Source organism: Scyliorhinus torazame, chromosome 15 (genome assembly GCF_047496885.1).
Source record: "Scyliorhinus torazame isolate Kashiwa2021f chromosome 15, sScyTor2.1, whole genome shotgun sequence".
Classification (NCBI taxonomy): Eukaryota; Metazoa; Chordata; class Chondrichthyes; order Carcharhiniformes; family Scyliorhinidae; genus Scyliorhinus; species Scyliorhinus torazame.
The window spans coordinates 205,316,018-205,341,635 of NC_092721.1; the positions used below are offsets into that span (position 1 = coordinate 205,316,018).

The 25,618-nt window shown below is 49.8% G+C and overlaps 1 protein-coding gene and 1 pseudogene across 1 annotated transcript; one reads left to right on the top strand and one right to left on the bottom strand.

Moving 5' to 3' along the window:
- lrrc51 (leucine rich repeat containing 51) lies at positions 1 to 25,558 on the bottom strand. Its single transcript, XM_072477490.1, has 5 exons — positions 25,373 to 25,558; positions 19,928 to 20,010; positions 13,249 to 13,454; positions 1,344 to 1,492; positions 1 to 316 (listed from the first exon to the last, which is right to left on the bottom strand). Exons 1-5 carry the CDS (start codon positions 25,468 to 25,470, stop codon positions 178 to 180), a joined length of 675 nt encoding a protein of 224 aa, XP_072333591.1. The 5' UTR covers positions 25,471 to 25,558; the 3' UTR covers positions 1 to 177.
- LOC140392200 (U2 spliceosomal RNA) lies at positions 19,327 to 19,501 on the top strand (annotated as a pseudogene).
- Positions 25,559 to 25,618: the final 60 nt, after the last annotated feature.

Consider the following 25,618-nt stretch of genomic DNA (forward strand, 5'->3'; position numbering starts at 1 on the left):
GACATTGAATAATCTTATTAATAATCAGCAGCAATCAACAGGACTTTTTAAAATCAAATTATTTTGTAAAAGTTGCAGAGAGAGTTCCAGCATTCCTGATTGAGCGGCTCTGCTCCAGCGGGGAATCCAGTGCCAGCAATGTGCGGGGGACAAATCCACTGTCATGTAACCTTGGAATCAGTCATCATACTTTCTCCTTGCAACATGCTTACGCTTGATGAATTTCTTCAAAACAGCGGCAGTTGAACGATCTTGCTTGGTGATTAAACTGTAGTCTAGTGACTTTAACTGTGGGATAACTTCCACCACATAACTCCTTTGGGGGGGGAGAGAAAGAGAGTGTTAAACTATGGTACCTACGATTCATGGACTCTTGCAGTCAAGAAGGGGGTCACAGCCCAGAGTACCTGTGTCAGCTCTTTGAAAAAGCTTCCCTATTAGCTCCACTCTTTCAAAACAACAAAAAGCAACCTATCTACCACTCAATGTCAAATCTCCCAAATTACATCACAGCAGCATTACCAGACAAAGTTCCTCATTGACTTGTAACTAGAATGTGGGCTTCGCTGGCTAGACCAGTATTTATTACCCATCCCTAATGGCTCTCGAAGGTGGGGTGGAGCTGCCTTCCTGAACCGCTGCAAACATGAAAAATTGTGACAACCCGTTGTTCTTGATTATTGCTGAAAGGACACTCTTGCCGAAGTTTTTCACCTTGGACTCCTCGGGTGGAAAAGAAGAATGTCATCAAAGTCCTGATGTGTGCAAGACAAAAAGCTTCGACAACGCATCCCTTCAACAGTATTTAAGTTCTGTATCGCCAAGTGATTTTATTCTTAATTAGTCATTTTCCCTTTATCCTAATAATAATCTTTATTATTGTCACATGTGGGCTTACATCAACACTGCAATGAAGTTACTGCGAAAATCCCCTAGTCGCCACATTCCGGCGAAGTGTCCTAAGTGAAGATGAAAAGGTTTAAAATAGGATCCTAGAATTGGCAGCACGGTGGCACAGTGGTTAGCACTACTACATCACAGCGTTTGCTGTGGGATCTGGGTTTGATTCCGCCCTCGGGTCACTGTCCGTGTGGAGTTTGCACATTCTTTCTGTGTCTGCGCGGGTCTGACCCCCACAACCCAAAGATGTGCTCTGTAGGTGGATAGGCCACGCTGAATTGCCACTTGGGGGTGAAAAAAAATTCAATTATAAAAAAAATAAAATAGTGCCTGTCAGAAGAAGATATATTTGGTCTTGGGTTCATGCGGCGGTTTACTGAGAGGGGAAATGAAGTCATGTAGCTGTAGAGGCCAGAGGAGGCAGGGACTACCCGCCTGGGTACCTGTATCCTTTGGTCTGCTCCATTGGGTTACCGTGCAATGTTAGGCTCCGCAGGCGGTTCAGCGAGACCAACTTGTCCACCTCAAACAGCTCGCTAATCTGGTTGGCGTGGATATTGAGGATCTGCAACTTGGTGAACTTCAGCAGGACCTGTCGAAAGATGAAACGGGTGAGTCATTGGTAAAAAATCTCCAAGCCAAAGTGACAGCAGCTGTACTTTATATTCAAACATTACCAGTTAATTCAATGCGCTTATTCCCAATCTCTGAAAACAGCTATGCCACTGATTCAGAATGTGTGGGTTCAAGTCACATTTCAGAGACTTGAGTCCATAATCCCAGACAGTGCAATACTGAGAAAATTCTGCACTGTCTGCTACTGTCTTTCAGACGAGACATCAAGCAAGGATGTAAAAGATGATACTATTGGAAGAAAAGCAAGCAGTTCTCCCTGGTCCTTGGATCAATAGTTATTCTTCATCCAGCAAGGCTAAATCAAATGATCAGTTTTCATCTCATTGTTATTTGTGGGAGCTTGCAGAGTCCAAATTATCTGCCTCGTTTCCTACATTTTAATGGTGACAAGGTATAGGCTGTAAGGAATGTGAAAGGTGCTATATAAATGAAATGTTTTCATTGCATTTATTTTCTCATCACTTTTGGGCTGAAGGTGAAGAATATTGATGTGGTGAAAAGAGAACCCATTCAGGTCTATTCTGTCAGCATTTCCAAGCATCTGCTTTTTTGACTGAGTTAACAAAATAAAACCTTTTTTTTTTTTAAATTGAAAGTACCCAATTCATATTTTTTCAATTAAGGGGCAATTTAGCACAGCCAATCCACCCTACGCTGCACTACTTTGGGTTGTGGGGGTGAGACCCACGCAAACACGTAGAGAACGTGCAACCTCCACACGGACAGTGACCCAGGGCCGAGATTGAACCTGGGACCTCGGCACCGTGAGGCAGCAGTGCTCACCACTGTGGCGCCCTAATAAAATAAACCTAGGCATTGTTATTTAGAAAGTAATGCTCCCCTGCTCCTGTATATTTCGGACCCGCTAGAGGGGATGGGGGAGGTCTCGCGGATCCTAAACGACTTCGGGAGTTTTTCGGGGTACAAGTTGAACGTGGGGAAAAGTGAGCTATTTGTGATCCATGCGAGGGGCCAGGAGAGACTGGGGGACCTCCCGCTCAAGAGGGTGGAGAAGAGCTTTCGGTACCTGGGTATACAGGTGGCTAGGAATTGGAATGCCCTGCACAAGCTCAATCTATCTCGGCTGGTAGAGCAGATGGAGGGAGACTTCAAAAGGTGGGACATGCTCCCGCTTTCTCTGGCGATAGGTTGCAGTCTGTGAAAATGACGGTCCTTCCCAGGTTTCTGTTAGTCTTCCAGTGCCTTCCCATCTTCATCCCCAAATCCTCCTTCAAGCAGGTGAACAGGATTATCACTGTATTTGTGTGGGCAAACAAGACCCGGCGAGTTAAAAGGCTGTTCTTAGAGCGCAGTCGAGGGGAGGAGGGCTGGCGCCGCCGAACCTCTGCTGTTATTACTGGGCGGCTAATATAGCGATGATTAGGAAATGGGTAATGGATGAGGGGGCGGCGTGGAAGCGGCGTCACGCGAGGACACCAACTTAGAGGCACTGATAACGGCACCGCTGCCGTTCTCGCCGGCACGGTACACCACAAGCCCGGTGATGACGGCGGTACTGAGGATCTGGGGTAAGTGGTGAAGGCACAGGAGGGAGGAAGGGGCCTCAGTCTGGACCCCGATACGGCATAATCATAGATTTGTGCCGGGCAAGATAGACGGAGGGTTTCAAAGTTGGCATAGGGCGGGTATCAAAAGGATGGGGGACCTGTTTATAGTTGGGACTTTTCCTAGACTGAAGGCGCTGGAGGAGAAATTTTGTCTGCCCCCGGGGAATGCCTTTAGATACCTCCAAGTCCGCGCTTTTCTGAAGAAACAGGTGGTGGTATTCCCGCTACTACCCCCTCCCCCCCCCCCCCCCCCCCCCCCTAGGATACAGGGGAGGGTGTCAGACATGTACCAAGAACTGCAGAGGGAGTCTCGGCGGAGGAGCTGAAGGGCAAGTGGGAGGAGGAGCTGGGCGAGCAGCTGGATGAGAGCCTGTGGGCTGATGGCCTAGGCAGGGTTAATTCCTCATCTTGTGGCAGGCTTAGCCTAATTCAGTTTAAGGTGGTCCACGGGGCACACATGATGACAGCGAGAATGGGCAAGTTCTTTGGGGTGGAGGACAGGTGTGAGAGATGCTCAGGGAGCCCAGCAAACCATGTCCATATGTTCTGGGCATGCCCGGCGCTTAAACAATTCTGGCAGGGCTTTGCAAAGGCTATGTCCAAGGTCTTGGACGCTTGGGTAAAGCCGCGTCCGGAGTTAGCGATATTTGGGGTGTCGGAAGATCCGGGAGTGCAGGAAGAGAAGGAGGCAGACATCCTGGCCTTTGCCTCCCTGGTAGCCCGGAGACGGATCTTGTCAATGTGGAGAGACTCGAAGCCCCCCCCCCCCCCCCCCCGGAGTGTAGAGACCTGGGTTAGTGACATGGCTGGGTTTCTCAGTCTTGAGAGGATAAAGTTTGCTTTGAGAAGGTCCTTGCTGGGGCTCTCCAGGCGATGGCAGCCGTTGCTTGACTTTCTGGCAGAACATTGAAAAGTCAGCAGCAGCAATCCGGGGATAGGTGGGGAACGGTGTATGGAATGTACTCTTTTGTAAGTGGACTATAACCACCTGTTTGTTTAATTTTCTCCTTTTTGTTATTGGTTATGTAAAATTTTGTTTAAGAAAAACTTGAATAAAAACAATTTTTAAAAAAAGGAAAGTAATGCTCCCCTCTACTCTGTCCCCATCAAACACGCCCAGGACAGGTACAGCACAATGCAATATTACAGGATGTACATCTGCTGGCTGAACAGTGGATCGTGGCAGCCAAACTCATTCCATCTCGAACAAACGCCACCTCCCCAAAAGCCAGAAGGGCCGGGTCTGGATTTCGTCCCAAACCATCACCCAGTCCCTGAACATCCCTGCAGCTGATACGCAGACTGTGAATTGGACACTGAACACAATCTCCCAAAACAGCAGTAATAATTGGCCAGGGGGTAATGGGGACCCGAGGGGTTGCTGGCAAGGGGTTGCTGGCATGTGGGAAATAAATGTACAGACAACTGGGTGCTCACCTCTCCGGAGAATTTTTCATTAAGACAGTGAGCTGTGATCCCGAACGCGATGCCTGACGGGGCTGTGGAAACGAATTCAATAATAGCTTTCGGAAAGGAATTGGCGAAATCGTTCAAAGGAAACAAATTGCAGGGAAATGAGGAAAGGACAGAAGTGCGGGAATAATTCAATGTCTTTCAAAGGGCTGCCAGGCACAATGGACTGAATGGCCTCCAATGCTGTATGAATTTGTACTGTGGGAGAACTGCAGTGTTAGGAATGTCATTGACTCATGCACTACTTTAGATTACCAAGCCAATCTGAAAATGGCACAAACTCCAATTGGATTTCTGAAGCAAGTGTTTTAGGATGCAAATCAGAACATAGAACATACAGAGCAGAAGGAGACCATTCAGTCCATCGAGTCTGCACCGGCCCACTTAAGCCCTCACTTCTACCCGAACCAAATAACCCCTCCAGTAACCCCTCCTAACCTTTTGTTGTTTTGGACACTAAGGGCAATTCAGCATGGCCAATCCACCTAACCTGCACGTCTTTGGACTGGGAGGAAACCGGAGCATCCGGAGGAAACCCACACAGACATTAGGAGAACGTGCAGACTCCGCACAGACAGTGACCCAGTGGGGAATCAAACCTGGGGCCCTGGCGCTGTGAAGTCACAGTGCTAACCACTGTGCTACCGTGCTGCCCTTACTCAACTGAAGAGTTGATTAGAGTGTTTAAGACTTGAGTGTTTTGGCATCATGTTTAATACTGCGCACCAATCAGGTCACCCAATCATTGGAGTGATATGGTCTCAAATTTGAGTCAGTGCAGGGGGAGAAAGTGTGCATTTATTTCTTCAGTTTTCTGAACAAAGGCAGGTCCTTGGCGATCATTCAACAAGCCACAGTTAACAGTTAAAACCCATTACTCTGGGTCGGGCGAGGAGGCAGGCCCCAGGTCTACCTCAGCCGGAAAGGGGGATTGTGCTGTTCTTTTTATTCTGATCTGCACGCTAGAAGGGGCTGGTTTAGCAGTGGACTAAAACAGCTGGCTTGTAATGCAGAACAAGGCCAGCAGCATTGTTTCAATTCCCGTACCGGCCTCCCCGAACAGGCGCAGGAATGTGGCGACTAGGGGCTTTTCACAGTAACTTAATTGAAGCCTACTTGTGACAATGAGCGATTATTATTATTATTAGCCGAGCAGCCAACAGAGCTAACCAGACCCCCAGTGTATTTGTGTTGTGTCCTTAATTTTGTAAAACATCCCAAGGCAATTCATTGGGGCAGTATCAAATGGAAAATTGACACCAAGTGAGGAACAGCCACCAGTGGTGAGCGATTAAAATCTGGGATACGGAGGACTTCCGGTTGCAGCTATGCAGAGCTGAGTCACACTTTCGGCAGCTCCTGCTTGGAACGGACTTTTGGGCTCTTTTCAGGGCCCCCAAGGGCATTATTACGACATTTCCCGGTGTGGGAAGAAGACTGCAACATTCCCCCGACAGTGTATGGCTTGGACCAGGAGCGGGGCGACTAAAAAAGTGGTGGCGAAGCCAAAGAAAGTGCGAGGGAAGAGGAGCAAGATGGCGGCGGGCAGGGACCAGGCAGCGTGGATGCAGTGGGCGCAGGAGCAGCAGGAGGTTATCCAGCGCTGCTTCAGGGAGCTCAAAGCAGACCTGCTGGAGCCGATGAAGGCTTCTATTGATAAGCTGCTGGAGACCCAGACGGCCCAGGGGGTGGCGATCCGTGAGGTCCGACAAAAGATCTCAGATAACGAGGACGAGATCTCGGACCTAGCGGTAAAGGTGGAAGCGCACGAGGCACACCACAAGAAATAGCAGGAACGGTTCGAGGAGATGGAGAATCGTTCGAGGCGGAAGAATCTGCGGATCCTGGGCCTCCCGGAGGGGCTGGACGTGGGGGCCTATGTGGTCACCATGTTAAACTCGCTGATGGGTCTGGGGTCCTTCCAGCGGCCTCTGGAGCTGGAAGGGGCCCATAGAGTGCTGGCGAGGAGGCCCAGGGCTAACGAGCCACCGCGGGCGGTGCTGGTGCGGTTTCATCGGTTAGCTGATCGGGAGTGCGTACTCAGGTGGGCCAAGAAAGAGAGGAACAGCAGGTGGGGGAACGCGGAGGTTCGAATATACCAGGACTGGAGCACGGAGGTGGCGAAGAAGAGGGCCGGGTACAACCGGGCGAAGGCAGTGCTGCACAGGAAGGGGGTGAAGTTTGGCATGCTGCAGCCAGCGCGTCTGTGGTTCACCTACAGGGACCGGCACCATTATTTTGAGTTCCCGGAGGAGGCGTGGGCCTTTGTTCAGGCCGAGAAGCTGGACACAAACTGAGGGTCGGGATGGGGGGGGGGGGGGGGTCGGGCGTGGGGATGGTCAGAGATTGTTGTTGTTGTGTTACATTTTGAGGGGGGGTTCTTTGTGTTTATTTTTGGTTCGATGTGGGTGGTTAGGGTGGGTTGGGCACTGTTTCGGTTGGGTTTGTCGGGTGGGCTCTTGGAGGGGGGTAAGTAAATGGAGTAGGGGGGATGGGGCCCCGCGGGGGAGGGGGAGGCCCGAGTCAGGGGTGAGGGGACTGGGCCTGTGAAAGGAGCTGCGCCAGAGGAGGCGGGGCCGGGCAGGTGGAAAGCAGACATTTTCCCGTGCTGAAGGCTGGAGGGGGCGGGGAAGCACGTTTTTTTTTTTCCCATGCTTGGGATGGAAGGGGGAGGCGGAGAGCCTGCTGGTGGGTAATGGAGGGGGAGGGAAAGTCCCACAATGGGAGGAGTCGAAGGAGAGGCGGGAGCAGCCAGGGTCAGGAGGAGTCAGCTGACTTGCGGGAGTGCAATGGGGGGAGCAATGCAGCTAGGAGGGGTCCTAGCTGGGGAGGGGGAACCGGGTTGCTGCTGGTATGGTCAAGGGGGAGCTGGAGCGAGTAGAGGGGGGTTGGGACGGGGGTCTGCCGGCATGGGGAACGGGCCGGGCGTGGGGCGCGTGGCTGGCTGAGATGGGGTTATGGCTAGTCGGCGGGGGAGGGGGGGGCGGGAAGCCCCCTGATCTGGCTGATAACCTGGAACGTAAGGGGACTGAACGGGCTGGTTAAGCGGGCGCGGGTGTTCGCGCACCTGAAGGGGCTGAAGGCGGATGTGGTCATGCTCCAGGAGACACACCTGAAGGTGGCAGACCAGGTAAGATTGAGGAAGGGGTGGGTAGGCCAGGTGTTTCATTCGGGGCTGGATGCCAAAAATCGGGGGGTGGCGATCTTGGTGGGAAAGAGTGTGTCGTTCGAGGCGTCGAGCATTGTGACAGACATTGGCGGCAGGTACGTAATGGTAAGTGGTAAGCTGCAAGGGGAGAGGGTGGTGCTGATCAACGTGTATGCCCCGAACTGGGACGATGCGGGTTTTATGCAGCGCATGTTGGGTCGGATCCCGGACTTGGAAGTGGGGGGCCTGATGATGGGGGGGGGGGGGGGGGGGGGCTTTAACACGATGTTGGATCTGGCATTGGATCGCTCCAGGTCCAGGACGGGTAGGAGGCTGGCGGCGGCTAAAGTGCTGAGGTGGTTTATGGACCAGGTGGGAGGGATGGGCCCTTGGAGATTTGCAAGGCCGGGGGCTAGGGAATTTTCATTCTTCTCGCACGTTCATAAGGCCTATACCCGGATCGACTTTTTTGTTCTGAGCAGGGCGCTGATTGCAAGAGTAGAGTACTAGGCGAAAGCCATTTCGGATCACATCCCGCATTGGGTAGACCTAGAGCTGGGGGAGGAGAGGGACCAGCACCCTTTGTGGCGCTTGGAGTTGGGGCTGTTGGCGGACGAGGTGGTGAGCGAGCGGGTCCGAGGAAGCATAGAGATACCTGGAGGCCAACGATAACAGGGAGGTCCGAGTGGGGATGGTCTGGGAGGCGCTGAAGGCGGTGGTTAGGGGAGAGCTGAACTTCATTAGGGCCCACAAGGAGAGGAGAGAGCAGTGGAAGAGGGAGAGGCTGGTGGGGGAGATGGTGAGGGTAGACAGGAGGTACGCGGAGGAGCAACTGTTGAGGGAGAGGCGTAGCCTCCAGGCCGAATTCGACCTGTTGACCACCAGGAAGGCGGAGGCGCAGTGGAGGAAGGCCCAGGGGGGCGATTTATGAATATGGGGAAAAGGCAAGTCAGATGCTGGCGCATCAGCTTCGGAAGCAGGACGCAGCTAGGGAGATCGGGGGAGTTAAGGATAGGGGAGGGAGCGTGGTGCAGAGTGGGGTCGGTATCAATGGGGTCTTCGGGGACTTTTATGAGGAACTGTATCGGTCTGAACCCCCACTGGAGGAGGGAGGGATGGGCTGCTTTCTGGACCAACTGAGGTTCCCGAAGGTGGAGGAGGGACTGGGGGCGGGATTAGGGGCCCCGATTGGGCTGGAGGAGCTGACCAAAGAGATAGGGAGCATGCAGGCAGGGAAGGCACCGGGGCCGGACGGTTTCCCGGTCAAATTTTACAAAAAATATGTGGACCTGTTGGGCTGGTTGCCGGTTAGGATCTTCAATGAGGCAAGGGAGGGGGGGGCTTTGCCCCCGACTATGTCCCAGGCACTGATCTGGATCCTGAAGCGGGCCAAGGATCCCCTGCAGTGTGGGTCTTACAGGCCAATTTTGCTGTTAAATGTAGATGCCAAGGTGCTGGCGAAGGTCTTAGCCACGAGAATTGAGGATTATGTGCCGCAGGTGATCCACGAAGACCAGACGGGGTTTGTGAAGGGGAGGCAGTTGAACGCGAATGTGCGGAGGCTTCTGAACGTTATTATGCTGGCGAGGGAGTGGGAGGCGGAAATAGTGGTGGCGATGGACACGGAGAAGGCCTTCGATAGGGTAAAGTAGGGTTACTTGTGGGAGGTGCTGAAGAGGTTCGGCTTTGGGGAGAGGTCGTCAGGTGGGTTAGGCTATTGTACGAGGCCCTGATGGCGAGTGTGGCCACGAACAAGAGGAGATCTGAGTACTTTCGGTTGCATCGAGGGACGAGGCAGGGGTGTCCCCTGTCCCCCCTGCTCTTCGCATTGGCGATTGAACCCCTGGCTATGGCACGGAGGGAGTCGAGGAACTGGAGGGGGCTGGTGCGGGATGGAAGGAGCATAGAGAGTCGCTCTATGCGGACAACTTGCTGCTGTATGTGGCGGACCCGGTGCGGGGAATGCCGGATGTAATATGAGGATCCTCAGGGAGTTCGGGTATTTCTCAGGGTACAAGCTCAACTCGGGGAATAACGATTTGTTCGTGGTTCACCCAGGGGACCAGGAGATGGGGATTGACGAGCTCCCACTAAAAAGGGTGGAGAGGAGCTTCAGGTATTTGGGGGTCCAGGAGCTGGGGGGCCCTGCATAGACTTAATTTCACGAGGCTGGTGGAGCAAATGGAGAGGAGTTTAAGAGGTGGGACACGTTGCCGCTGTCCCTGGCGGGTAGGGTGCAGTCAGTCAAGATGATGGTACTCCCAAGGTTTCTGCTCCTGTTCCAGTGCCTCCCCATTCTTATCCCGAAGGCCTTCTTTAGGCAGGTCAACAGGAGCATAACGGGGTTTGTGTGGGCGCGAGGGACTCTACGAGGGTGAGAAGGGTAGGGACGGGGGCGGGGGGGCTGGTGCTGCCCAACCTCTGTGGGTACTACTGGGCCGCCAATGCGGCAATGGTGCGCAAGTGGGTGATGGAGGGGGAGGGGGCAGCATGGAAGAGGCTGGAGACGGCGTCTTATGAGGGTACGAGTCTGGAGGCACTGGCAACGGCACCGCTGTCACTCCAATGAGGTATACCACGAGTCCGGTGGTGGCGGCTACCCTCAAAATTTGGGGGCAATGGAGGCGGCACAGGGGGGGGGGGAAGTTGGGGCCTCGGTGTGGACCCCGATACGGGGGAACCCCGGTTTGTCCCAGGGAGAATAGATGGAGGGTTTTCGGGGTGGCACAGGGCAGGGATAAGAAGGTTGGGGGACCTGTTTGTGGATGGGAAGTTCGTGAGCCTGGGTGAGCTGGAGAAGTACGGGCTGCCCCCGGGAAACACCTTTTGGTATCTACAGGTAAGTGCGTTTGCCAGGCGGCAAGTGGCGGAATTCCCGCTGCTGCCACCACGCACGGTACAGGACAGGGTGCTCTCGGGGGTGTGGGTTGGAGAGGGGAAGATCTCGGCAACATACCAGGTGATGCAGGAGGAGGAAGAGGCCTTGGTGGAGGACCTGGGGGAGGAGATCGAGGAGGGGATGTGGGCTGATGCCCTAGGGAGGGTGAACTCTTCCTCTTCGTGCGCGAGGCTCAGCCTCATACAGTTTAAGGTGCTGCACAGGGCACATATGACCAGGACAAGGATGAGCCGGTTTTTTGGGGGTGAGGACAGGTGTGTTAGGTGCTCAGGGGGCCCAGCAAGCCACACCCATATGTTCTGGGCATGCGCAGCGCTGGAGGAATTTTGCAAGGGCGTAGCGAGGACGGTGTCGAGGGTGGTAGGATCCAGGGTCAAACCGGGCTGGGGGCTCGCAATATTTGGGGTTGCAGAGGAGCCGGGTGTGCAGGAGGCGAAAGAGGCCGGTATTTTGGCCTTTGCGTCCCTGGTAGCCCGGCGAAGGATTCTCCTTCAGTGGAAGGATGTGAGGCCCCCAAGCGTGGAATCCTGGATCAACGATATGGCGGGGTTTATTAAATTGGAGAGGGTGAAATTTGCCTTAAGGGGATCGGTGCAAGGGTTTTTCAGGCGATGGCAACCGTTCTTGGACTTCCTGGCAGAACGGTAGACATTGATCAGCAGCAGCAACCGGGGCGGGGTGGGGAGGGGGTTCTATTTTTGTTTGTTTACACTGGGGGATCTGAGGGGGTGTATATGTTTGCTATGTGTTTCGGCGGGTGTTAATTTATTATTAATGTATGGGGGGAGGGGGGCACTGGGTTGTTTTGTTTTGTATTTAATTCTATTGGGTTCCTTCTACATTTTGTTGTTGATATTTTGTGAAAACTTTAATAAAAATTTTTTTTTTTTTTTTAAATCTGGGATACGCAAGAGCAATTGGAGCAAGTTCCCAGAATTGGAGCGCTAGCTACAACAACAGCTTATTTCTCACTTTAATTGTAATATCTCAAGGCACTTTCCAGGAAGATCATAAAGCCAAACCTGAAATACCCAACAGAAGGAAGATTACCAAAAGCTTGGTCAGAGAAGCAAGGTTTAAGAGTAGAGAGGCAAGAGGAGTAGAGAAGTGGAGAGAATTTAGAGAGGGAATTCCAGAGCTCGAAATCTCAGGAAGGTGAAGGCGCGGCTGTCAATGGTGGAGCGATTAAAATCAGGGTTTCTCAAGAGGCCAGAATCAGGGCGGCACGGTGGTACAGTGGTTAGCACTGCTGCCTCACAGCGGCAGGCTCCCAGGTTCGATTCCCGGCTTGGGTTCATGTCTGTGTGGAGTCTGCATGTTCCCCCCCGTGTCTGCGTGGGTTTCCTCCCAGTCCAAAGATGTGCAGGTTAGGTGGATTGGTCATGATAAATTGCCCCTTAGTGTCCAAAAGGTTAGGTGGGGTTACTGGGATGGGGTGGGTAGGGTGCTCTTTCCAAGGGTCGGTGTTGACTCGATGGGCCAAATGGCCTCCTTCTGCATTGTTCTTAGAATCATATGATTGCAGAGATCTCAGAGGGGTTTAGAGAGATAAGGAGGTGAGCCCATGGAGAGATTTGAAAACATAGATGAGAATTTTAAAATAAAGGAAGGCATTGTTGGACTGAGGGCCAATGTAGGTCAGGAGTAAAGTGGGTGATAGGTGAATGGGACAGAGCAGCAGAAAGTTACAGAGTGCGGAAGGTTGAGTATTGGAGAGTCAAGTCTGGAAGTAAATGAGTTCAGCAACAAGTGAGATGAGTAAAGATAGTAGTGAAGTTTGGCAATGTTACAGAGGATGGAAGTAAACAGAATTAGTGAGGGGACAAGTGCATATTTGGAAGCTCCCCTCAGGGTCAAATGTGACATGAAAAAAGTGAACAGACTGGCTTAATCTCAAATTGTTGCCAGGGAGAGGGGTGGAGCTGGTAGTTAGGAAATGGAGTTTCTAGCAGAATCATAAACCATTACGGTGCAGAAGGGTTCGGGTTAGGGCCAGACTATCGAGTCTGCACTGGCTCTCAAACAGCATTCCACAGGAATCCCACTGCCTCTAACCTTGCACACTTTTTCTTTCCAGGTAGCAATCCAATTCCCTTTGAATACCTCGATTGAACCTGCCTCCACCACCCTCTCATTCCAAACCCCAACTTCTAAATAAAATGCACTCCTTTTGCCAATTATTTTGAATCTGTGCCGTCTAGGTGCTGTCTTGAGTGGGGACAGTTTCTCACCATTTACCTCCTCCTTACCCCTCAGGATCTTGAATATCTCTATCAGGTCTCCTCTCAGCCTTCTTTTCTCCAAGGAAAACAGTCCCAACTGCTCCACACTAGCCAGTTTAGTGAGAACTGGAGAGTTGGTGGTGCAGTAGAGCTGGTTGTAGAAATTGATATAGATGAGAAATAGGAAGGGGCCAAGGATAGAGCCTTGGGGGACACCACAGGTAATGGTGCGGGAGCAGCTAAAGTTGTCTCAAGTGATTCTCTGGTTTTGATTAGATAATGAAACCGGGTGAATATGAAGCTTGGCTCCTTGATTGCTGTTGAAATAGTGGCAAGTGAGTGGAGAAAGGTAGATAGATTTCACTGCAACAAAAGCTAGCCCAGCAGCACCCCAGGACCTACAGGGTCAATGCTGGGAAAGATGTTGAAGGAGAGATCAATCCAGAACAAACGTTCAGGTTCCACAAGCAAGGCGGGAATCAGCTGATTCAGCCCAGTCATTTCACACAGCTGGTTGTGGCTCAGACGTAGGGAACAGCTCTTCAGCTTCTTGTCCTCTGTGTATTGGTTTGGTCGGAAGCCAGACCGAGGGGTCAGTTTAACACAATCTGCATAATGGAGAGAAACAGTTAAAAAGGAGTTCAAATGCCCTAGAAACAGATCATACACTAGAGACTATTGAATTACCAGTTCCTATAACATTTTGCAACACAAATCAAGACCATGAAGCCCAAGAAATATGTTTTTTTTTTAAATTTAGAGTAGCCAATTCATTTTTTTCCAATTAAAGGGCAATTTAGCGTGGCCAATCCACCTCGCCTGCACATCTTTGGGTTGTGGGGGCGAAACCCACGCAAACACGGGGAGAATAATGTGCAAACTCCACACGGACAGTGACCCAGGGCCGGGATCGAACCTGGGACCTTGGTGTCGTGAGGCAGCAGTGCTACCACTGCGCCACCGTGCTGCCCTCCAAGAAATATGTTGGTCCACTCTCTCCCCATAGCTTTATATCAATCCCAAACTATTCCCAATCCACAACCCCCCCCCCCTGCATCAATCCCAAACTAATCCTGCTGTCCGTGGTAAACCCTGATAAACTAGATAGGGTGGCAGTGGGTGATGAGCAGGACCGTCATAAGGGGAAGGTGACAGAGGAAGGGCAGCTATGAATACTGTCCCTGTGAGGACAGAGAACAGGCACAGCCTTGCTGAGTGGGGCATTGCAGGGTTTCAGGAATGGTCCAGCAACCACTAATGTGCTCCCACATCTTGGAATTCTCAGATAATGCAGCATGATGGGTTCAGAATAGAGGCTATGCAGCTCATGTCACCATCGCTCAGGGATTTGTGTGCATGAGCCCCTGCATTGAGAGTGGCCAACCTCTTGTAGGGCTATATGTGGCAGCAGATGGAGTGACTGCAGGAAATGTGCACTGATGTTCACACTGCATTCCACAATCTGGAGCCTTGGCAGTTTGGGTGCTGATGGTGCATGGGCGCTTTGAAGGGATGTCAGCAGCACCCCTGCTGGTGGCCCTTTCAGCCATCCAAAGAACTAGCCAATGAATGAGGCAGTGACTGACGAGGGTGAGGGGGTCACCTCTGACAGTGGCAACATCTGTGCAGTGACAGAGGCTGGCTCTGTAACAATGCAGTGCAGCAGCCTCGGGGAGGGATGATCCCATGGACACCTCGACAAAAAGGACAACCCGATGTGCATTTCATTCTCAAGTCGAGGCAAGTGAGCAGCCTGCATTCAATTTTTACGAGGCCACAAGGGGAGCTTTGTGTAGAAGTAGCCACGTGCAGAAGCCACTGCTTGGGGCAAATTGGGCCCCTGGGGCATTTTCTACCTGTAACTGTTTGTCTTGATGAGCATCGCGTCAATATTGAAACATGTAGGGCAGCACGGTGGCGCAGCGGTTAGCACTGCTGCCTCACAAAGCCAAGGTCCCAGGTTCGATCCCGGGTCACTGTCCGTGTGGTGTTTGCACATTTTTCCAGTGTTTGCGTGGGTTTCGCTCCCACAACCCAAAGATGAGCAGGCTAGGTGGATTGGCCACGCTAAATTGCCCCTTAATTGGAAAAAATGAATTGGCCACTCTAAATTTAAAAAAGAAAACTTGATATTGAAGCATGAAGCCAATCGCATAAACATCCTTTTATTAAATTGTAGGACAAGAAAAAAGGGATGAGTGGTGACGGAGAGAATGGTTCCCTGTGATGGTGGAACCTCTGGACAGATGTACTCCCTTCACTGTGGCCACTAGGGCAGATCAAAGGCTAGAAATCCTGCGGTGAGTAACTCACCTCCTGACCCCCCTTCCCAAAGCCTGTCCACCATCTACAAGGCACAAGTCAGGAGTGTGATGGAATACTCTCCACTTGCCTGGACGAGTGCAGCTCCAACACAAGCAGCTCAACATCATCCAGGACAAAGCAGCCCCGCTTGATTACTCCCCCTTCCACATTCAAACCCTCCACGACCGACGAACAGTGGCAGCCGTGTGTAACATCTACAAGATGCACTGCAGTAACTCATCAAGATTCCAGCACCTTCCAAACCCACAACCACCACCATCTAGAAGGACAAGAGCAGCAGATACCTGGGAACTCCACCACCTGGAGGTTCCCCTCCAAGTTACTCACCACCCTGACTTGGAAATATATCGCCGTTCCTTCACTGTCGCTGGGGCAATATCCTGGAACTCCCTTCCTAACAGCACAGTGGGTGTACCTACATCTCAGACACTGCAGCTCACCGCTACTTTCTGAAGGGCAACTAGGGATGGGCAATAAATGCTGGCCTAAGCGGTGACACCCACATCCCTTAAATTAATTTTTTTTAAAGTAAGAATTTGCATGTTCCAGGCTGCGTCTTGAATAAAAGTGCTAGCACAGGGTGAGCTGGAGACTTTGCCGTTCCTCTTGGGTCAGAGGGGCCCACTGGAGTTGTGTCAGAATCAGATGATCCCCGACATTAATGACATCTGATGAGATTGAGTCTGTGCTGGACCAGATCACCTCCCTGTGCAGCTGAGGCACGTTTGTGTTCTCCATCCAAACCCTTCACCTCTTCTTCTACATTCTGCTCCTTACATAGAAACATATGTAGAAAATAGAAGAGGCCATTCGGCCCTTCGAGCCTACTCCACCATTCATTATCATGTCTGATCGTCAAGTTCAATAAATACCTTGTTCCACCTTCCCCCCATATCCCTTGATCCCTTTAGCCCCCAGAGCTATATCTATTTCCTTTTTGAATTCACATGTTTTAGCCTCAACTACTTTCTGTGGTGGCGAATTCCATAGATTCACCGCTCTCTGGGTGAAGAAAGTGCTCCTCATCTGTCCTAAAATGTTTACCCCTTATCCTCAAACTCTGACCCCTAGTTCTCAACTCCCCACCATCAGAAATGTTCTTTCTGAATCTACCCTAATTCTGTTAGAATTTTATAAGATTCTATGAGATCCCCTCATATAAGACAGAACACTGGCAAATGGAATTCAACCCTGAAGAGTGCGAGGCGATACATTTTGGGATAACTAACAAGGCAAGGAAATAAACAATGAACTGTAAGGACCCTAAGGAAGTACAGAGGAACCTTGGGGTGCATATCCATAGATCCTTGAAGGCAGCGGGACATGGCGTATGGGATACTTGCAAGAGCAGTGTACCACCAGGATTGCCACATCTCTTGACAAAGATTCATGGTTATGACTGTGAGATTATGTACAAGCCAGGCAAGCTGATGATCACATTGGATACTCTTAGGAGATTGCCTAGCCCAGTGAAAACAAAAGATGTATCCTTAGATCTACAAGTTCACTTCATTGACATCGAACTTGAAGATTATCCCCAAATTGATAGACAGATATATCATAGATCATAGAATTTACAGTGCAGAAGGAGGCCATTCCGCCCATCGAGTCTGCACCAGCTCTTGGAAAGAGCACCCTACCCAAGGTCAACACCTCCACCCTATCCCCATAACCCAGTAGCCCCACCCAACACTAAGGGCAGTTTTGGACACTAAGGGCAACTTATCATGGCCAATCCACCTAACCTGCACATCTTTGGACTGTGGGAGGAAACCGGAGCACCTGGAGGAAACCCACGCACACACGGGGAGGATGTGCAGACTCCGCACAGACAGTGACCCAAGCCGGAATCGAACCTGGGACCCTGGAGCTGTGAAGCAATTGCGCTATCCACAATGCTACCATGCTGCCCCTGAATATATGAACGGGCGGGGAACAGAGGGAAGTAGATCCTTGGAAAATAGGCGACAGGTTTAGATAAAGGATCTGGATCGGCGCAAGCTGGGAGGGCCGAAGGGCCTGTTCCTGTCCTGTAATTTTCTTTGTTCTGGTACATTTTGAGCAACGCAAATGCCAACAGCTGAAGAAGAAATGGCGAAAGAATTGACACTACAGAAACTGTGGAAAGCCATCATTGAAGAATGGCCTGATTCAATTCAACATGGCCTGATTCAATTCAACATGTCCATGAGAACATGAGACTATTTTGGCCTTACTGGACAAGCTAGGGCATCTCCTAGGGAGTCATTTTTAAAGGCAGGAAAGTCAATATATCGGAATCTTTGTGACTCGATATTCTTCAGCAACTTCATCACTCACACATGGGCACTGATCGGATGAGAAGACTCACCAGAGTGACAGCCTATTAGCCAAGTAGGAACAATTACATTGAAGTTGTCGTCAAGAAGTGTGAGGCATGTCAAGAGCATATGCAAGTCAACACAAAGAACCACTCATTCCATATGTAAGTTCCTATCTGTCCTTAGCCCAAAACCACATCCAATCTCTTTCATTTCCATGGCACTGACTTCATCAAATATTTCAATCCTAGGGAAGAGAATCAGAGTGAGGGTGAAAATCAGGGGGAAAGTGAATAGTTTCAAGCATTTGGTCAGTGGTGGGAGAAGATGGAAATAGAAATTAAGCAATGGATTAGCTTTGGTAGAAGTGCAATGGAGTATTGCGTGATAGAAAATGATCGCTAAAATTGAAGGGAAGAATCTATAAGACAGTTGAGAGACCACTCTTGTTATAAAGTGCTGAAACTTGGGCAGTAAGAAGAGAGAACTGGATACTAATTGGATCTAGATCCCGAGATGGATGTGTGGAGTAATGGAAAAGGATATCAGGAACCAGCAGATCAGGGAGTCAGTGAAAATCGTGGGCTCCCCGGACCCTTTGGTGGCGATATTTGGGGTCTCCGAGTAGCCGGAGCTCATGGAGAGGAAGGCCGATGTCTTGGCCTTCACCTCTCTGATTGCACGGTGGCGAATTTTGCTGGAGTGGTGGTCGGCATTGCCACCGAGGGTAGCGGCTTGGTTGGGTGACCTGTACGACTTCCTCCGATGAGTTAAGGGGCTCTTCAGAAGGGAGGAAAGATTGGGGATGTTCGAGACCGTGTTTGAGGGGCTGTTCATCATGGGAGAGTGAAAAGGGGAAAACTCTGTATAGACTGTATAGTGGATTGTTGGGAAGCATGTTTCCCGGGTGTTTGTTTGCTGTAACCTGTTTTGATACATGTTTGGAATAAAATACATTTTTTAAAAAAGACGATTGTGGGATCATTGAAGAAAATAACCGAGAAGTGTTGAAAAATGTATGATCATTGGTTTCTTGACTACTGCACTCTATCTGGTATCTGTACACTCAGTGCTGATAGGGAGGGGACATTGAAGGAACGATGATACAGCCTAAACCACGATGTGTGTGGTTGGAGATGAACTTGTAGGTGGTAATGGCCCCTTGCATCTGCATGCTTTATCCTTTTAGGTGGTAGAAGTCACAGGTTTGGAAGGTGGGTCAAAAGAGCCTCAGCTGACCAGATGACACCAGTCTCCCTGGGGCAGCCAGGACTGCCTCTCTACTGTGCATCTTCCTCCATTCACCCAGTCTGCCCCAGACAATTTATGCACCTCCATTAAAATCAGTAACAAATTCAAAGTGCAAATAATTTGTCATTTCACTTCTGGCATGAATATTTACATAAAAACCTTGGATTCCCTTTTATATTGCTCCTCAGAAATTCCTTCCTTTCTCTACCTCTGACAATCATTTTCCCATTCAATATTGGGATAGTTCACATCTCACATTATCAATGCTCTATGGTCCTCTTCCTTCCCTTTTGAGTTCTCTGCCTGGAGGCAGGTCTCAGCCTCACGCTGTGATCCCCATCACGGCCCCGGGTTGGGCAAGGAGGCAAGTCCGAAATCCACCCCAGCTGGAATGGGGATTGCATCACGTGGTGTTGGCACCAATCTGGTCCAGACTGACTGTCCAACCGAGCTAACTGGTCCCTCCAAAGGAGTCCGAGTTGCTGAGGTAACGTACACTTTTACACACATGTTGTCGCCTGGATCTATGGATTGTGATAGGTTCCAATTTATTTCCATCACACTCCTACCCCCTGTCATTGGTGTGTTACGGATTTTGCAGGTTATCGCTTCTCAGCCTTTTGGCTAAGATCGAGCGCGAGATCAGGTGCGTCTTTCTTGTGGGGACCATGAATTGGATTCAACTTGAATTGGTTTTTGGAGCAGGCAAAGAGATGGATTAGAGGCTTGCCTCTGTACATTCTGCGCTTTGGCTTTGTAATTCTGAGACAGGAACTTTTAAAAAAAAAGGATTTTGCAGGTTAATATTCAACCTGTTTGGCTGTATTACGAATACACCTTTAATGGCGATCAATTCCTGAATTTGAAGAGTTTCTGGCTCAGAGGCAGGGACGCTAACGAAAAGGCCATAAGGAATCTTTCTTTCCCTAACTTTCCTGAACATCTCATACCCAGGAATAATCACTTTTCTTTTTAAGGCAGGTCTTGGGTATCGCCACTATGACATTCCCATGTGGTTATTTGTGCCCGCAGCTTAATGGACCTTGTGAACACCTTTTGTGCATTTATACACAAGACATTCCAAACATTTTTGTATTGTCTATGACCCCATCTGATTCTGTATTATTTCTAATGAGCAAAATGAACCGAGGGGCGATTGAATATATGAAGTAGCGTTTTTGTGAAGATTTATAGATAGACATCACCAGATAAAGTTTCCAGATTTCTGAAGGAATAATCCACAATTGGACCATACAAGATGGAATCGAACTCTTTTGTTAGAATGGACCTGTGGGAATAAAGTGCAAATAAATTACTGAATTTTGTACAAATTAAGGGGTAGGAGGGTGCAGGGAGGAGAGATCATTTGATTTGACAGTCATCGGACTCGAAACGTTAGCTCTTTTCTCTCCCTACAGATGCTGCCAGACCTGGTGAGATTTTCCAGCATTTTCTCTTTCGTTTCAGATTCCAGTATCTGCAGTAATTTGCTTTTATTTGATTTAACTATGCAGGGTAGATAGATTTGACCCCTATACCTTACTCAGTCATCATGGTATTATCCATCTTTTTTTAGCTGATGGGATTGGCTGGCTTTCTTCTGTCCTGTAACCATTTTATGAAGCTTAAAAAATCTGTCAACCTAACATCCAATGAGCAATAGTGAACTAGCAGGAGGCTAATCTGGACACTGTGAATGATGGAAGTTAATTGGAAACAAAATCTGCAATTACATTTTTTTCGAAGTAAACAGGCTGAATCGAAATGGAATTGGCTTCCGTAGTTGAATAGTATCTCAACACCCTGCGCCGACAACAACTTGCATTATCTTTATGCCCCAAAGAACAAAATAGCCAAAGAGGGCATTTTGATATTGTGGTCACTGGCAATCCAGAGACTCCAGGTAAAAGCTCTGGGGACATGGGTTCAAATCTCACCCTGGTAGCTAGTAGAATGTAAATTCAATTGCTAAACATGGAATCTGTAATGGTGCGTACACCAGGCCCACAGCAATGTGGTCGACTCTGAACTGACCTCTAAGGGGCGGCAAATGCTGGCCTTACCAGCAACACCCGCAGCCCATGACAGAATATTTTTTAAAAAAGGGGGGGGGGAATCTGCACAGAAAGAGGTTACTCAGTCCGTTAACCCTGTACTGGCTCTTTGAGAAAGTTGTCCTTTTAGTCCCTCACATCTTTTTTCCTTCAAGTACATATCCAATTTATTTTTGAATGTTTCTGTTGAATCTGCTTCCATCACCTTTCAGACACCGTGTTCCAGATTACAACAACTCACTGTGTAAAAAAACAACATCCCGCTTCGGATTCTTTGTCTAATGATCCATGTGTGTTGGTTACTGTCCCTTTTGCCAGTGGAACGTTTGTCTTTATTTATTCACTAGGTAGTAATCTAACTTGATTTTTCTTTTTAAACAATACACTATGTTATGAAAGTAATAAATAAAACCAGAACCAAATAAAATTCAATTCGCTGCTCCCTCACTTCATGGTTGAAGTCTCACATGAAAGAGAAGGCGCAGTCCTCGGAATCACCAAATCTGTGTGATCCTCATAAGATGACAATCTTTTTATAATCTTTATTGTCACTGAAGTTACTGTGAAAATCCCCTAGTCGCCAAATTCCGGCGTCTGTTCGGGTACACCGAGGGAGAATTCAGAATGTCCAAAAACCTACAGCACATCTTTCGGGACTTGTGGGAGGAAACTGGAGCACCAGGAGGAAACCCACACAGAGAATGTGCAGATTCCACACAGACAGTGACCCAAGCTGGGAATCAAACCCAGGTCCCTGGTGCTGTGAAGCAACAGTGTTAACCACTGTGCTACCATGCACCAGCAGACATGTCTGGCTATTTTTTAAAATTCCTCCATGGGATGGAGTGTCGCTGTCAAGGCCAGCAATAATTTCCCACACCTAATTGTCCTTGAACAGAATGGCTTGCTAGGCCATTTCAGGGGGCAGTTAAATGTGTGATGAATGTACAATTTATTATATATATATATATATATATATATATATATATACACATCGTAAATGCAGGAGGTCATTCAGCCCATCGAGTCTGCACTGACCCACTTAAGCCCTCACTTCCACCCTGTCCCTGTAAACCAATAACCCATCCTAACCTTTCTGGTCACGAAGGGCAATTTATCATGGCCAATCTACCTACCCTGCACGTCTTTGGACTGTGGGAGGAAACCCACGCAGACACGGGGAGAACATGCAGACTCAGGACAGGCAGTGACCCAATGGGGAATCGAACATGGGACCCTGGTGCTGTGAAGCCACAGTGCTATCCACTTGTGCTACCGTGCTGCCCGAATATATTTTATATTTGTAGCAATAATGTTATTAAAAGCAGGGTTACGGTATACATTTGTTGCAGTAATATTACGAAAGAACCTAGGTTAATGTATCCAAACTGTGTCTCTAAGATGAGGTTATGATTCATTCCAACCACTTGGTTACAGATAAAGTGCAAATGGGATATTGTTTTGATTGCTGGAGATTCCCTAGAGTAGATAATTTGAGGTCCATATTTAGTCCGACATAAGCATGTCATGTGACATCTTAGTGGGATACAGATGATGTAATTAATGGGAGGAACCAGGTCTGTCTGTAGTTTTGCAGTTTGCCATAGGACTTGAGTCTGACAGAACAGAAGGATTTTAAGTTGGACAGCAGTTTTGCCATTTGCTGTTAGGTTGAGCAGAAGTGTATTGGTTCTGCTCCTGAAAGGATGTCTTTCTCCAGAAGTCTCTGCACAACAAAGCAAGTAATCGGTTAAATTTATAAGTGCCATTTGAACTGTATTGGGTTGCTGAATTGGAGTTCGTAGCAGGTATAGATAGTAAGTTGAAGTTTTTCCTTGCGTTTAAGAACTGCTTAACTGATCATTGTAAAGCTATTTGCTTTGTAAAGTTTGATGTTAATAGTTAATTTTCTGTTTAAATTAAAGTTTGTTTTAATATAATGAGTCACCACTCAAGTCCCCCACCACATTGAACGTGGCAGACGGCACGGACCCACCAACTAGCCCTGGGTCTGCCTCGATCCCACCCCCACAGATCGTAGACAGACGGGTTCCTCGCCGGCTCCTCTCGGGGAACTGGGCAGTCGCTCCGACACCGGTTCCGCTCGCGAAGCGGGCCACTGGACAGATCCGGGAATAACTCAGGGAAAAGCTCCAGAATGGAGATGTGGGCGTTGTCGTGTTGTATTAGATTGGAAAATAGATAATGGGGAGTTTGAGGGGAAGAGTGAGGTGGAACAATGTATTCTTCCCCCCTAGGAAGGTATGAGGAGGAAGAAAAGGAAGGGAAGAGAGAATAAGGGACATAGTGGGAGTGGGATAGCACCACAAGAGGGTAAGGTACCATAGATGGGTGTCTGAGGTGGAAACTCCTGTGAAACTGGAGGGTGGGAGGACAGTTTTGGCAGTGATGCAGCAGTGTTTTTTTTTTTTTATAAAAGAGTACATAAATTTAGAGTAGCCAATTATTTTTCTTTTCCAATTAAGGGGCAATTTAGTGTGGCCAATCCACCTGACCAGCACATCTTTGGGTTGTGGGAGTGAATCCCACGCTGACACGGGGAGATTGTGCAAACTCCACACGGACAGTGACCCAGGGCCGGGATTCAAACCCGGATCCTCAGCGCTGTAGTCCCAGTGCTAACCACTGCGCTGCCTGGGTCGGACAATAGTTGATCACAAGCAGATCTTCAGCCAAAAACACAATCCGTGTTCACACCCTGGAATGACCACACCAATGCATGTAGGCGCTGGTTTGCGAGGTCTTCAGCCAGAGTAGGACTCAACAAAAAAAAAAAAACACAGTCCGTGCTCCCACCCTGGAATGACCACCCAATGCAATCTGACGTCCTCCCTGCAGAAAGAGGCCACCAGTGTATGGGGTTTTCAGCCTGGGAGGGGCTCAGCAAACATACTGTCTACTGGATCCCCCTGTCCTGGAACAAGCACACCTGATGGAAGAAGGAAGGCTTTGTCCTTGCCGAGGCAGATGTTGATAGCTGGGGGAACCGGGCCAGGCAGGGCCCTCAGCCATCCACAGGGCAGCACAGTCGTTAGCACAGTTACTTCACAGCTCCAGGGTCCCAGGTTCGATTGCCGGCTCGGGTCACTGTCTGTGCGGAGTCTGCACGTTCTCCCCATGTCTGCATGGGTTTCCTCCGGGTGCTCCAGTTTCTTCCCACAGTCTAAAGATGTGCAGGTTAGGTGGATTGGCCATGCTAAATTGTCCTTTGATTAGGTGGGGTTAGTGGATTAGGGTGGAGGTGTGGGCTTAAGTGGGGTGCTCTTTCCAGGAGCCAGTGGAGACTCGATGGGTCAAATTCATAGATTATCATAGAATTTACAGTGCAGAAGGAGGCCATTCGGCTCATCGAGTCTGTACCGGCTCTTGGAAAGAGCACGCTACCCAAGGTCCACACCTCCATCCTATCCCCATAACCCAGTAGCCCCACCCAACACTAAGGGCAATTTTGGACACTAAGGGCAATTCAGCATGGCCAATCCACCTAACCCACACATCTTTGGACTGTGGGAGGAAACTGGAGCACCCGGAGGAAACCCACGCACACACGGGGAGAATGTGCAGACTCCGCATAGACAGTGACCCAAGCCGGGAATCGAACCTGGGACCCTGGAGCTGTGAAGCAATTGCGCTATCCACAATGCTACCATGCTGCCTCCTTCTGCCCTGTAAATCCTATGATTCTGAGTCTAAAGGGCTCTACTCCCACCTCAGCGTTGAAGTCACCTTCTTATTGTCTTTCTCTTGTTTATTCCCTCACCTCTCCTTCCTCCAGGCAGCTCAGCAGCAACCAACACTGGAAACAAGCAACAAACTGAGCAACAGCAACAGAGAGAGAGAGCAGCAGCCACTCTCCACCACAGGAACCTCACAACTCCAAAGACTGCATTGGGAGTGTCGGCTTTGGATTGTCCATTAGAAATTGCCCCTTAAGGGTCCAAAGATTAGGTGGGTTTACGGGGATAGGGCAGGGGAGTGGACCTGGGTTGGGGTGCTCTATCGCAGGGTGGTGCAGATTACTCCTTCTGCGGTGTAGGGACCCTAAAGCAAATCCACTACTATCTGAAAGAGAAAAAAAAAAGAAGAAAACCTAGTCATACAAAGGAAAGGAAACAGAATAGAGTTTACAGTCTGAAATTGTCGGATTTAATGCTGAGTGCAGAAGACTGTAAAATGTCTAATTTAAGGATGAAGTGCTGTTTTTCAGTATATCACAGGGGATAAACCATTGAATGGTCGCTTTTCCTCGCCCATTGTCAAGGCGCTCACCGTCCTCCATTGGCATCATGGCGTTGCCAGGGACAACGGAGCACTCGCCGCGCGCTGCCTGCTGGGGGATGTAGTTCCGCCCGCCGCGTCACCCAGCCAAAGATCCCGGGAAAGAACCACAGCCCCCAACAGGCCGTGCGCGGAGCCCGGCGGCCTTTGGAGTAAATTTGAGGTGACTTATTTCTCCCCCCAGTTGCCGAATTCCGCGCACGCTTCAACCGTTCGCGTTTCACTCACAAAAGCAAATCCGAAGTTAACCGCTGAGCTGGAGGGGAGAACTAACAGGATTCAAAGCGAGACGCTCACCTGGTGATATCACGCGACGTCGACGGTCGGGAACTTTCCTCCTGGAGGTCCGCAATCCAGCTCAGGACACCTGGGGACTGCGTCTCTTTGGATGACATGGCCGCTTTCTCTACACTGGCGGCGTTCCCGTCTCAGTGGCCACCATGGCGGCTGGCACAGGACAGCCCGCTTGTTTGCGCGTGATCTCATCACGCTGGAGCCCCGCTCATACCCGGATGTAACGGGGGTGGGGAGCTGACGCTGGCG

What these genes read in the sequence shown, in the direction of transcription:
- lrrc51 (XM_072477490.1), bottom strand. Translation starts at nt 25,470, where the DNA reads ATGTCATCCAAAGAGACGCAGTCCCCAGGTGTCCTGAGCTGGATTGCG. An exon ending in AAATCTGGAAACTTTATCTG is followed by an intron (nt 13,455 to 19,927) that starts GTGATGTCTATC and finishes TCCATTATGCAG; the next exon opens with ATTGTGTTAAACTGACCCCT. An exon ending in TCTTTCCCAGCATTGACCCT is followed by an intron (nt 1,493 to 13,248) that starts GTAGGTCCTGGG and finishes ATCTTTCGACAG; the next exon opens with GTCCTGCTGAAGTTCACCAA.